This window comes from Piliocolobus tephrosceles, chromosome 17, assembly GCF_002776525.5.
Source record: "Piliocolobus tephrosceles isolate RC106 chromosome 17, ASM277652v3, whole genome shotgun sequence".
Classification (NCBI taxonomy): domain Eukaryota; kingdom Metazoa; phylum Chordata; class Mammalia; order Primates; family Cercopithecidae; genus Piliocolobus; species Piliocolobus tephrosceles.
Genome location: NC_045450.1, coordinates 31,949,343 through 31,961,761, shown reverse-complemented (window position 1 = coordinate 31,961,761; position 12,419 = coordinate 31,949,343). Strand labels below are relative to the sequence as shown.

Below are 12,419 nucleotides of genomic sequence, written 5' to 3'. Positions count from 1 at the left end.
TTCTAGGCCAAAGGCACAGCTGGTCCCTAAGGCAAGAATTAGCTTGATGTGTTTTCAGTGATGGGAAGAAGGCCTGTGTTCTGGTAGAGAGCACTCGGAAGGCCAGAGAGACACACAGGCTCCAGGTCACACAGGACCTCCGAAGTCAGAGTAAGGGGCATGGATTTGTTCTAACTATAATGGGACTCTACTGGAAGATTTTAAGCAAGGCTGTGATGTGATCTGATTTGTATTTTGAAAAGATCACTGCCTGCTGTGTACGTAGTACACTATAGGGACTGTGGCAGAAACTTCCACTTGTCTGCAAATATCCATTTAACTCTTTGTCCGTAATTCTCTGAATTTAACTGAGTGCATAGTTCCCCAAAATGAAGACTATTTCCCAGTTTCCTGTTGGTTTAGGTGACCATGTGACTAAGTCTAGCCAGTTAGATGTAAGTAAAAAATGATGTGTGCAACTTAGGGGAATTGTTGTTTTTGTTGTTTAAACTTTTGTTTTGAAATCATTGTAGATTATGGGCAAGTGTTTTTGTTTTGTTTTGTTTGAGATGGAGTCTTGCCCTGTCACCCAGGCTGGAGTGCAGTGGCATGATCTCGGCTCACCACAACCTCTGCCTCTCAGGTTGAAGCGATTCTCCTGCCTCAGCCTCCCAAGTAGCTGGGACTACAGGTGCATGCCACCATGCCTGGCTAATATTTGTATTTTTAGTAGAAACAGGGTTTCACCATATTGGTCAGGCTAGTCTTGAACTCCTGACCTCGTGATCCGCCCACCTCAGCCTCACAAAGGGCTGGAATTACAGGCATGAGCCACCGCGCCTGGCCCTGCGCAAGTGTTTTTAAAGAAAGGGGGAATGCCCTTTATCAAGTCGTCATTCTTGCTGACTAAAATGCAAACATGGGAGCTATAGTGAAGATAGAATAGCTGGCACTCCAGCCTCATACTGGACCATAGGGTGACCTTGGAAATGTGCCTCTCACAGCTGAGTAATGAGACAGAAGGAACCCAGGTCCTGGTATTGATAGAGCCTTCATTCTGACGCCTGACTCCCTATGTCCAGCTTGTTCGCATGACAGAGCGGTGTGTTTCTATCCTGTTTTAAACTGTTAGTTTAGGTATTTCTGTTACTCATGCCAAACCTAATGCTAACATAGAAGTGTGCGTAATCAGTATAAGAACAAAAAAAATAAAAAACAGAGATGAAGAGCTGTTGAATGATCAGAAGTGAAAAGTCTGAATGCTGTCAAGTGAAATTAATCTGGAAAGGGTTCCTGGAGAAAGCAGGTTTTAGACAGCGTACTTTCATGGAAGCCAAGAGGTCCAAGGTCCCTGGCAAGTGCAGATGTTCAGAAACAAGAAGTATTTGTTAGAGCCCTCATAAGAATAGCTAGTAGAGCATTCACCTCAAGTTCAACGTTTCCAAAATCGACTCAACTCCTTTTTGCCCACCCCTGCCCTGCCCAATCCATATTGGTCCAAACATGTCTCCTGCCACCACCAAAGGAGGGAAAAGGCCACCTCTGGCTGTTGCTTTCAGTAATCTGCCACGCTTCTGTTGCAGTCAGTGGTTCTCACAGTGTGGTCCCGGCTCCAGCAGCTTCTGTATCACTAGAGAATTTGTTAAAAAAGCAGATTATCAAGCCCTGCCGCAGACCCACTGGATCAGAGTCTCTGAAAGTACTCCCATCTGTGAGTTAATAAACCCAAGGTGATTATGATGCACATTAAATTTTGAGGACCACGATCACAGTGATTCAGTTCCCATACCTGGAAGTAGAAATGCTGGTGGGATTTGCACATTTTTGAGCCTTAATATATACTACCAGATTAACCTCCAAAAAGTTGTGTCAATTTACAATCTGATGGCATTATATGAGTATGTCAGTTTCCTGTAGCCTGACTAACATTAGAATCTGTACATACATATATATATGTATGTATGTTTGTAAGGCTGAATTTTTGGGGTTTTGGCACGTTTTTATGATCGTCTAGTCTTTTTTCCCCCAGTTATTATTAGTTTTTATTTATGTGTCTGTTGTTAGTAAATGAAGGTGCTCTTCACCCCAAAGTATGTACATAATTCACCTTTTTTTTTCCAATTTAGTATTTATTTTTTGTTTTTAGCTTGAAGGTGAGGTCTATTTTTATTTCAAGGAATTAATATGTTATCCCAGAACCACTTATTAAATCCATCCTTTCACCAAGGATTTCAAATACCGTGTATATCATAATAAATTCTTGGGGCTGGGTGTGGTGACTCACGCCTGTAATCTCAGCACTTTGGGAGGCTAAGGCGAGCAGATCACTTGAGGCCAGGAGTTTGAGACCAGCCTGGCCAACACAGTGAATCCCCGTCTCTACTAAAATAGAAAGAATGAGCTGGCTGTGGTGGTGCATGCCTGTAGTCCCAGCTACTCAAGAAGCTGAGGCACAAAAATTGCTTGAACCCAGAGGGGGAGGTTGAGTGAGCCAAAATCACGCCACTGCACTCCAGCCTAGGTGACAGAGTAAGACTCTGTGTCAATCAATCAATAAATAAAAATTAATTCTTGGAGATATATATCAATTTCTGAGCTTTTAATTTTTTTCCATTTTCTTATCTATAAGGTGCTGGAGAATAAGGACCTTGTCTGTTTGGTTCATTGCCAACAGGAAGTGAATCACTACCTGTTAGACAATAGGTCGCTGCATGTGTTTAACAGATCATCTGTTTCTTCCTATGTCATTGCTACATTTTTAAAATACTGTAGCTTTACAATAACCATATCATGTATTGTTTTTATTTATTTTATGTGATTTCTAAATTTCCTTTGGCCAATATAACAAAGTCTTCAAAATGAGCATCAGAAACATTTTGTTAAGTCCAAAAACAGGACCCACTATTAAATGTGTGGCCTATTGGAAAGACTCATTATCTTTGCAGCATTATTTTACTACTCAGAAACATGTTACTGCTCTGTTTTATTCAGTATATTTGTTGTTTATTTATTTTAGTTTTACTTTCTTCCCTTAATAGCTGTAATAATTTTTCAAGTAATTCTCTTGAGGTTTTTAGGTTTTCAATAACATTGAAATCTATAAATAATAATCTTGTCTTCTTTCCAGTATTTATTGCCTTCATTAGAATTGCCACTATTAAGTAATAGTGAAAAGAGTAAATGTGACTTTGATTTTTTTTTTTTTTTTTTTTTACAGTGGAAAGTAGGCCTTAAAACTGAAAGGCCTAGGAACAGGATTCTCTGCTTAGAGCTAAAATGACAGTGATTCAGGGTAAAAAGAGGAGGAATAAAGGGAGTGGCTTTGGGGATTGTTTAACAGCCTGAATAGCACCTATCTTTATCATCTGAGTGGCTTCATTTTAGGTCAGATCTGTACACGGGTTATTATAAGAGTAAATTCAACTCTCGAACCAGGAGTAATGTCATAAATGGTGGGCACTACCTTTCTCAAGCATCAAATCACAAGCAGTTCTCTGTACAATCAAATTGCAGGTTAAAGAGTTTAGAATTTTTATTTTTGTGTAGATTTCTACCCTATAGAATTAGTGCCTTCCTATATGCATTATCATTTAATTCAAAGTCTGAAGTATTCCTGTATTTGAGATATTATTGATCCTTTTGGTAAGAGGGAACAGTGGCACCTAGACTGGGGATAAAGACAGAACAAAGAACCACAGAACTGCTTCATGTGCTCAATAATGGCAGGGTTTAGCATTAATGGAATTTGTTTTAGTATCTCAGCCTGATTATAACTCAAGCAGTATACAAAGACCTTGTTATACAACTCAGGAAACTGTTTATAATGATACAGAATTTAGAATGGATTAATAGTCACAACTGTATTACCAAAAACTGTATCAGTAAATCTTTCTAGCCCTAATTGCTGTACAGATTCGCCGTATTCTTTATACGTCGTTTTTATATTTAGTGGCTCAGCTCATTTGGTCGATTGAGTTGTGAATAGCTAGTAATTACTTGAGAAAAAAAGAAAACTGTGCAGCCCTCTAAATAAAGTGGAAAAGAATATAATAGGCTATTTGGCCTTGCAACTTTATTTTCAGTATGATTGTTCTATCTTACTTGTGTATTCTGTGCAAATTTCATAAAGCAGTTATTTTATATAGGCACATTTTTATTGGTCATTGTATACCATAATTGTGCTGGCACAGTTCATCCCTTTGCCATAGTTGCCATTGCTGTCTTGCCTTCAGTTTATTGGCCTCTTACATGCCCTGTCTGCTGGCTTTGTGTGGTTATTTGCTTATAGATAGATTTGTAAATGTCAAACTGGTAAATAGTTACACCTGTGATTAAGGAGGAACGGTATACTGAGCACGAAATATTGACCAATGGCGTATGATCTGAATGATATGGGGAGATAGCGTCTTCTAATGAGATAAATTGATACAAATGGTTGGGTTATTTGCTGAATTATCAAATACCTACTATTACATGACTTTTCTTTTTGATCATAAATCTTCTGTTTTAAAAAAATATTTCACAACTCCATTCTTCTAATCAGATCCAGTGTAGAGATGTGAAGAGTTAAAGATCTCAGCATAATGTGAGATCTTCAACACTACCGTCAACTAAAGAAAGGGAAGGGGGAAATTAATGTTATTGAGAAAAGACAGAGGAGACACAGAGGTCAGCAAAGATGCCAGAAACCAAGGATGAAGAAGTCAAATAATTAGATTTAAAGATGTGAACTGAATAACAAGAGCTACCTCTTAAGCATTTCTACGTTGGTGACTTTGGTAGTAGACACCCAGTACGTGCTATTGAGTGAACAGTGGTAACTGTCTTCTAGCCACTTGCATTAGCAGACTCCAGTGCCTCCACCTCCCTCACCCCTCTCGTCCTGTAAGTTGCACTTGACTGTACATCTGAACCATGTCATTAGTTTCTCCTCCTTTCCCTTTCTATTGCCACCACTCTGCTTCAAAGATGGTAATGCAAACATGATCACCTTTCCTTCCCAATGGTCTTCTCTCTTCTCATTAAAAGTGTAGACTCCACACAACCATTAGGATTATTGGTCTAAAACACAGAAGTGATAACGCCATACACTTGTTTAAAAACCTACAGGGGCTTCTCATTATAGTTAGAAGTCCAGACTTTTTAGCATGCCATTCAAAACTTGTTACAATCAGATCTCACTCAACTTTTCTCTAACCTACTATACCGCTTTTGCCAACCACACTGTATTACTCAGAGTTCCCCAAAACCTGCTGTAGGTTAGAGCTTATGCCTCCATGTTTTTATTTTATTTTATTTTATTTTATTTTATTTTATTTTATTTTATTTTATTTTATTTTATTTTTTTTATTTTATTTTATTTTATTTATTTTAGTTTAGTTTTATTTTAGAGGCATGGTCTCACACTTTCACCCAGGCAGTAGTGCGGTGGCACGATCATGGCTCACTGCAGCCTCTAACTTCTGGACACTAGTGATCCTCCTGCCTCAGCCTCCCAAGTGGCTGGGAGTATAGGCACGTGCCACCATGCCTGGCTGATTTTTTTTTTTTTTTTTTTTTTTTTTTTTTTTCATAGAGACAGGGCCTCTGGAACTCCTGGGCTCAAGCAGTCCTCTCACTTCAGCCTCCTAAGGTGTTGGGATTTGCAGGCATGAGCCACCTCACCCTGCCCTCCATGTTCTTATTTAAGCTGTTTCTTTCTCCTTCTCCTGGGCTCAAGTACTATAAGGTCCAACCACAGTATGCCTTCTTTTTTGGGAGTTTTCCTCATTCTATTTCCCTTAACCCCCAGCAGAATGGACCCTCTGCTTCCGTTATGCCTTCTGCATATCTCCTGTTAAACTCCGTTTCACCTTGTATTGTAGATTCAACAATACATTGATTCCTTGTGGATGCTGGTTTGTCCTAATCTCCATCATTTATTTAGCAGAATGCCTGGCACGTTAAAGTACTATACACATTCTCTCATTTAATCTTCACAGCCACCAATGAGGTTGACCTGTTTATACGTCATCTGCATTTTACAAATAAGTAAACTGAGCTGAAAAGGCCTCACAGTTGTTAGAAGGCAAAACTTGAACGCTAGCCTAGATTCATGAAACTCCTTAAATCCACACTCTTAACCATTTTGCTCTATTTGTCTCTCCACACCTGTGCATCCTTGGTGCCCACTCTTCAGTGGATACTCTGTAAGTGCCTATTCACTGAATGAATAACTCCAGAAGTAGTTCAGGACAGACTGGCAGTGTGGTTTCCATTGAAAGGGAGAGTGTACCACCCATAAAAATGTTTCTTTAAATCTTCAAACCACATACACAAAACAATTCAATATGTTGTTGATTGGGTCTCAGAAATGTTCAACATGGAAAAAACCTTCAGTGTGAAATACGGCTAGCCTTTGTAGCACAGAGCACAGCATAGTACTGCAAGATGATAAGACAGTTTGAATTGATTTCTAGGAGACTGCTGCCCCCTTACTTCTGTCTTGATTATGAATGTTCTCAGAAAGCAGATACAATCTAATTGAACTTTCACTGCCATAGCACATTGCAGAGCCAGCTATACTACATGTAAACTTTGAAATGGACTACAGTAAATAGAGGAATAGTTAGGATGGGCAAGGTCTGTTGCAAAAACTAACTTTTTTTTAAAAAAAGCTATTAAGTTGAAAAATGCTTTAAATGCCATGTATTATTAAATGCTTGTATAAATGAGTACAAAACCACTTGTCTTTTCTTGGGTTATCTTAAGGGTTAGGTAGCAAATCAGAGCATAACATTTAATGCTTAAAGATCTTGATAGTGAATTTTACTAATAAATAGTGATTTTAGTTAATCTTTTTTTGTCATCTGATTTTCTTTATTGATTTAGTAAAATGTAGTATAGATTCAATTTCATAACTTTTCTTCTCTGTTATTTCTCTAGTGTTGTTAATAACAGTACTGGTAGTGGAAGGGATTGCTGTGGCCCAAAAAACCCAAGGTAAAGTACTTACATTGGTGACTTACTGCATGTTTAACACAATGGAATGGCTTATTTGAAAGGATTGCAACTTTTGGGTACTATTTCCATAATCCCTTTGGGGTGTTCCAGTGACCTAAGGCTTTCTGTCAACCCATCAGCCTCAATTTAACTGGGTTTAGCTGCAGTTAACTAGAGTAAATTGTCAGCATAAAGTCTTGCCCTGATAAATTTTAAAAATTGACATCACTAGTAGCTCCTAGCATACTGTGTATTATGTCCAAAAATTGAATGAGATTTATATTTTATCACTAAGCAAAAATAAAAGTCCCTTTTTCTAATTTAAACAAATGAAACACTTCAATTAATATCTTATTCAAAGTCCTTTGGTCCTGTTCTTTTGTCTCGATTTATGATTGATGATTAGCTAGTGTGATTTTTTTTTTTTTTTGAGCCAGGTTTTTATGTCTGAATTTAGTACATTTCCAGTGTAACCTTGTTTTTTATTTTCATCTAAGTAATACATACACATGATAAAAATCACAGCATTCCTAAAAAGTTAATTAGCAAAAATGAGTTCCCCATCTTGCCCTACTTAACTTCCTGCTCCATGGAAATAATCACTCAGCTGATTCTTTTGGTCCAATTTCCCTTCCTTTCTCTAAATAACATGCTGTATTGCTACTTCTTGGTTATTTCAGTTTTAGAAATTAGATAATGATTTTTCACTGTGGAAGATAAGAATTTAGCTCTTTCACGCACCTACTGTCCACTCCATCCATATATGAGTGTTCTTGTACCTTGCATTTGTACCACCCTTCTCAACACAGTTCTGTCATAATTCCGGTTAACTCAGTATTCAGGATTTGCATTAAATCACTCATTCAGCTGAATTTTGTCTTTAGGAAGTTTTCTTTTTTTTTTTTTTTTTTTTTCTGTTTTACTTTTTAAAATTCCCTTCATTTTCTCTCTTCTGCCTTTTTCAGGAATTCTATTATTTTACTTGGTTATGGCGCTCTTGGTTTTTGTTTCTAGCTCTTCTGCTTTCCATCTTTTTGCTCCACATTCTCTGAGACTTCCTCAACTTTACCTCTAAACCATGAGTTAGAACACTTTTTCTGTAAAGGATCAGATCGTAAGTATTTAAGGCACTGTAGGCCCTACAGTCTCTGAAGCAACTCTTCGAATTCCTTGACTCTTCTGTCCTGGAACAAAAGCACACAAATGATGGGCATGGGTATATTCCAGTAAAACTTTATTTACAGCAGGCTCCAGGTCATGTTTGGAACAGAGTCATAGTTTGCTGAACTCTGCTCTAAACATTCTGCTGATTTTTTCATTTCTTCTGTCTTTGGAAGCTTTTTTTGGTTCTGTTTTCTGAATATAATATTCTGTTTGTACACTTTGTTTTTGTCTTGTGGATTTACTTGCTTTTCTTTCTCAGGATATTAAATGATTATTTTGTGGTGGTGGTGGTTTTTAAATATTTTTCTTGCAAGTCTTTATCTCCTCAGAGTTGCTTTTCTCCAGTTTTTTTTTATTAATTAATTATTTATTTATATTAGTGATTTTCCTCCAATGTCTGGTGATCCTTGAGGGCTCATATTTTATGAGGGACACTAGAAACTGATCGGTAACTGTCTGCAGGTGTGGGCAAGAATTAGTTACTGGCAATAAAATTGTATTCATTCCATTAAAAAAAAAAAAAAAAAAGAATTAGTTACTGGCTCTTACTGTTGACAGATCTGACATTGGGGAACTCCTGCGTCTGCATCAAGCCTTTCCTAGGGGCTGTTTCGATTCACAGAGAAGAATCTTTTCTTTTCCTGCTTAAAGGCTCAATATCTAATCAGGAGGCCTTTGTGGGACTTCAGCAGGAAATAAGGCTGGGACATATGCTAACATTCACTCATCTCCCTGTTTTCCTCCTCAGCTGTGCCTGGTGTCCCCTAGTCCAGTAACCCTGTTTTACCTTCTCCAAAGAAATCACCTTTAGTGTTCTGATGTGGTTGTAGAGCTGCTAGATTTGTGGAGGAGGAAAGGGTACTGAAAATCGAACTCATTCTAAACGAACTTTTAACTAGCCTTGTGTTTTTAAAAAGCCCAGTTTCACTCACCACTCCCCCCACCCAACTTCCTGGTACAGCCAGTTGTTACTGCTGTATCTACCCCTCTGTATTTAAGAGTTTATATCCTTTTAAAAATCCTTTTATTGTTGTTTAAGTGGAGTTTGAGGAAGGAGCAGAGCTAAGTGCATGTGTTTAGTCTTCAATCTTCAACTAAAATCCCTCTGTAACCTTTGAATCTTCTTTCACTGTTGTGTTAAAGTAAGTATGAGGGCCCCATATCAGAGATCAGTTCCTGGGATACCTCGATTTTTAGGTTAGAACTGAATTGTATTGCATCTTACTGACTTAGCAGGTTCCCCCATACGGTTTCGCCCTTTGTTAAGTGCATATAAGCCCTTTATTTCCCTGTTATCTTACGTGGCAAACTTGTCCTCTCCCAGCAAGTTTTCCCTCCCTCTCTTTCACTTCTATACTCAATTTATTGTGCTAAATTTGACAGTGGTTCTTACAAAATTTTATATATGTAGCATAGAGTCAGCAGTTGTTTGGAAAGTGGTGGGGGAAAGAGAAAAATGATTCTCTTTTGCTGTAACGAGTGTTTTTAATGCCGTTTTTCCCTAAGATGGACAAAATATTGGAATCAAGCACATTCCTGCAACCCAGTGTGGCATTTGGGTTCGAACCAGCAATGGAGGTCATTTCGCTTCACCAAATTATCCTGACTCATATCCACCAAACAAGGAGTGTATCTACATTTTGGAAGGTATTTGACCAATTTATTTTATTGGATTAATTTTTACTTTATTGTAAAACTAAATATGTTGGTAAAATGACCTATGTAAACCAGTTTGAATGAGATTTAAACATGTATTTGAATTAAACTATAGTAATGATAACTATTTCTACATATCGAATACATTTACAAGATACTAGCAGAAATGTTCAGGAAAGTTTGAATCTCCCAAAGTATAATTCAATAGGTACATTAGTATATATGAAAAACTTCTTTGATAAGAAACTTAAACTTACTAGCATCCCTTATAAGGCTTAATTCAAATTTATGTCCACATAAGTGAGTTCCTTTCATTTCTTCTGTTTATTTTTCTGTGTATTGTGGTACATTGTATCTTGAACTAAGTAAGTATTAGCTTCTTGACTCTTCAGTTTGAATCACTCAAAAATATTTAATTTAGTAGATAGCATATGCCAAAGGAAAAGATTACTATACTTCTACAGAGTAGCATTATTTTTATTGTAAGATACAACAGTTATCATGACTTGTATAGCAATTCTCACTAAGACCTTTGTCTATGAAGCAGTTAGCAGAACAGTTGTTCTGCTTTTCTCATTTGTGTCAATACATTTATATTTTTTCTTGTTTGTGTTGCCCTGATCTGCTTACTCTTATTTTCTAGCTGCTCCACGTCAAAGAATAGAGTTGACCTTTGATGAACATTATTATATAGAACCATCATTTGAGTGTCGGTTTGATCACTTGGAAGTTCGAGATGGGCCATTTGGTTTCTCTCCTCTTATAGATCGTTACTGTGGTGTGAAAAGCCCTCCATTAATTAGATCAACAGGGAGATTCATGTGGATTAAGTTTAGTTCTGATGAAGAGCTTGAAGGACTGGGATTTCGAGCAAAATACTCATTTATTCCAGGTAAAGAATAAGTTATCTTTTAAGTGGTTGGGCATCTCACTCTAACTCTGATTTTAGAATCTTAAGGTTAGAAAAGAGATTAATTTGGTCAAGTTAATCAAGTCAAGATTTTAAATAAATTAGCAAAGTCAAAGGGAAATTAGTCCATGAACAAATAAGAAGTTAATAGAAATTGGACATAGAAACGTATCACTTGAAATTTGAAGCATATCAGAGATGGTGCCACATTTTCTTATATATTTTTCTGTCTTATAGCACATGCTCAGGCTAACATTTAAAATATATTTTAAAATAAATACAGTTTTAAAAATAATTCAACAAATTGTCTTGTTTTCAGAATTTCCACAAAAATTGTTTTGTATTATTTTTCTCATTTAGCTGTTACAGTTAACCACTCAACTGAATAAATACTCTAGAATATATTGAGCAGTAGAAAGAACACTGCTCTGCACTTGGATGTCAAAAATCTGGGTTTGAATTCTTTCTCTGCCTCCTAATAGCTATGAGACTATTAAGCACAGAATTATGCCTGAGATTTGCCATTAGTAAAATGGGAATGCCTGCTGTATTAGTTTACTGATGCTGCCATAACTAATTACCTCAAATTTGGCCACTTAAAACAGCAGAAACTGATTTTCTCACATTTGGGGAGACCAGAAGTCCAAAATTGAACAGGGCCTCATTCCGTTTAGGAACCTGGGGGAGAATCTGGTCTTTGCTTCTTCCAGCCTCCAGTGGGTGCCCCAGTCTTCCTTGGCTGTGGCCACATCACTTCAGTCTCAGCCTCTTTCTACTCTTTTCAAGATCCTTAACCTAATGGCATCTTTTACCTTGTAATATTTACTCTTTTTAAAAACTACATATATATATATATACACCCTACTACTCACAGGTTATGGGGATTCCGGTGTGTGTATACTGGGGGGCTACTGTGCCATCAACCTCCTCCACCTTGTTACCTGCCGCACAGTAGGTGAGAACACTCTGAGAACTGTAAAGCCCTGTCCATTATGGCACGTACATATCCCTAATGCAGAAACACAGAGATGTGCAAGTTATTGTTCCTGTCTTCACCAAGCTTACACACTAACGAGATGAAAAAATAACAGTAAAACAACTGTATGATCTTTTTGCTTTTATTTATTTTTCATGCAAGAAATTTAATTGGAAAAAATTAAAACATTGAAATGAAAAGAAAATATCCATAATTCTTCCACCCTATATATGAAATCAGTGTTAACAATTTGTTGTATATCCCTTCCAGGGGTTTTCTATATCTGTTTCTTTTGTTTGTTATACAAGATTGGGATTATGGTACACGTGTAACTTTATTATCTGCTTTTTTGCCTGAAAAACATAAACAACCTTTTTCTCCCTGTCAGTACTCATGTAGGAAATTTTAAGCTTTGCTTCAGTATATATCTGCTCTTTTTAAATTTTTTTTCTATAATCCCCATAGCCAAACAAGTATTTATTTGCTCAATGCCAAAAGGATATTTCCAAAAAGTAAAATTTGTCTAATAGACTTTATTTTTTAGAACAGTTTTAGGTTCCCAGCAAAATTACACAGGAAGTAGAGTCACCATAAGCCTCCTGCCTCCCTTTCCATCAGCATCTTGCATGAGAGTGGTGCATTTGTTACCAATGATGAGCCAACATCCATGCATCATTATCACCCAAAGCCTATAGTTGACATTAGGGTTCACTCGTGGTAGAGTGTGCTCTGTGGGTTTTGACAAATGCATGA

The 12,419-nt window shown here is 37.2% G+C and overlaps 1 protein-coding gene across 3 annotated transcripts in view; it reads left to right on the top strand.

Annotated features, from left to right (window-relative positions):
- NETO2 (neuropilin and tolloid like 2) overlaps positions 1-12,419 on the top strand; it is a 61,309-nt gene that overhangs the window by 4,941 nt on the left and 43,949 nt on the right. For all 3 annotated transcript variants that reach the window (XM_023189593.2, XM_023189594.2, XM_023189592.2), the window contains exons 2-4: positions 6,904-6,960; positions 9,631-9,771; positions 10,424-10,672. In XM_023189593.2, coding sequence (XP_023045361.1) covers positions 6,904-6,960; positions 9,631-9,771; positions 10,424-10,672 — 447 coding nt within the window. The remainder of the gene's footprint in view (positions 1-6,903; positions 6,961-9,630; positions 9,772-10,423; positions 10,673-12,419) is intronic.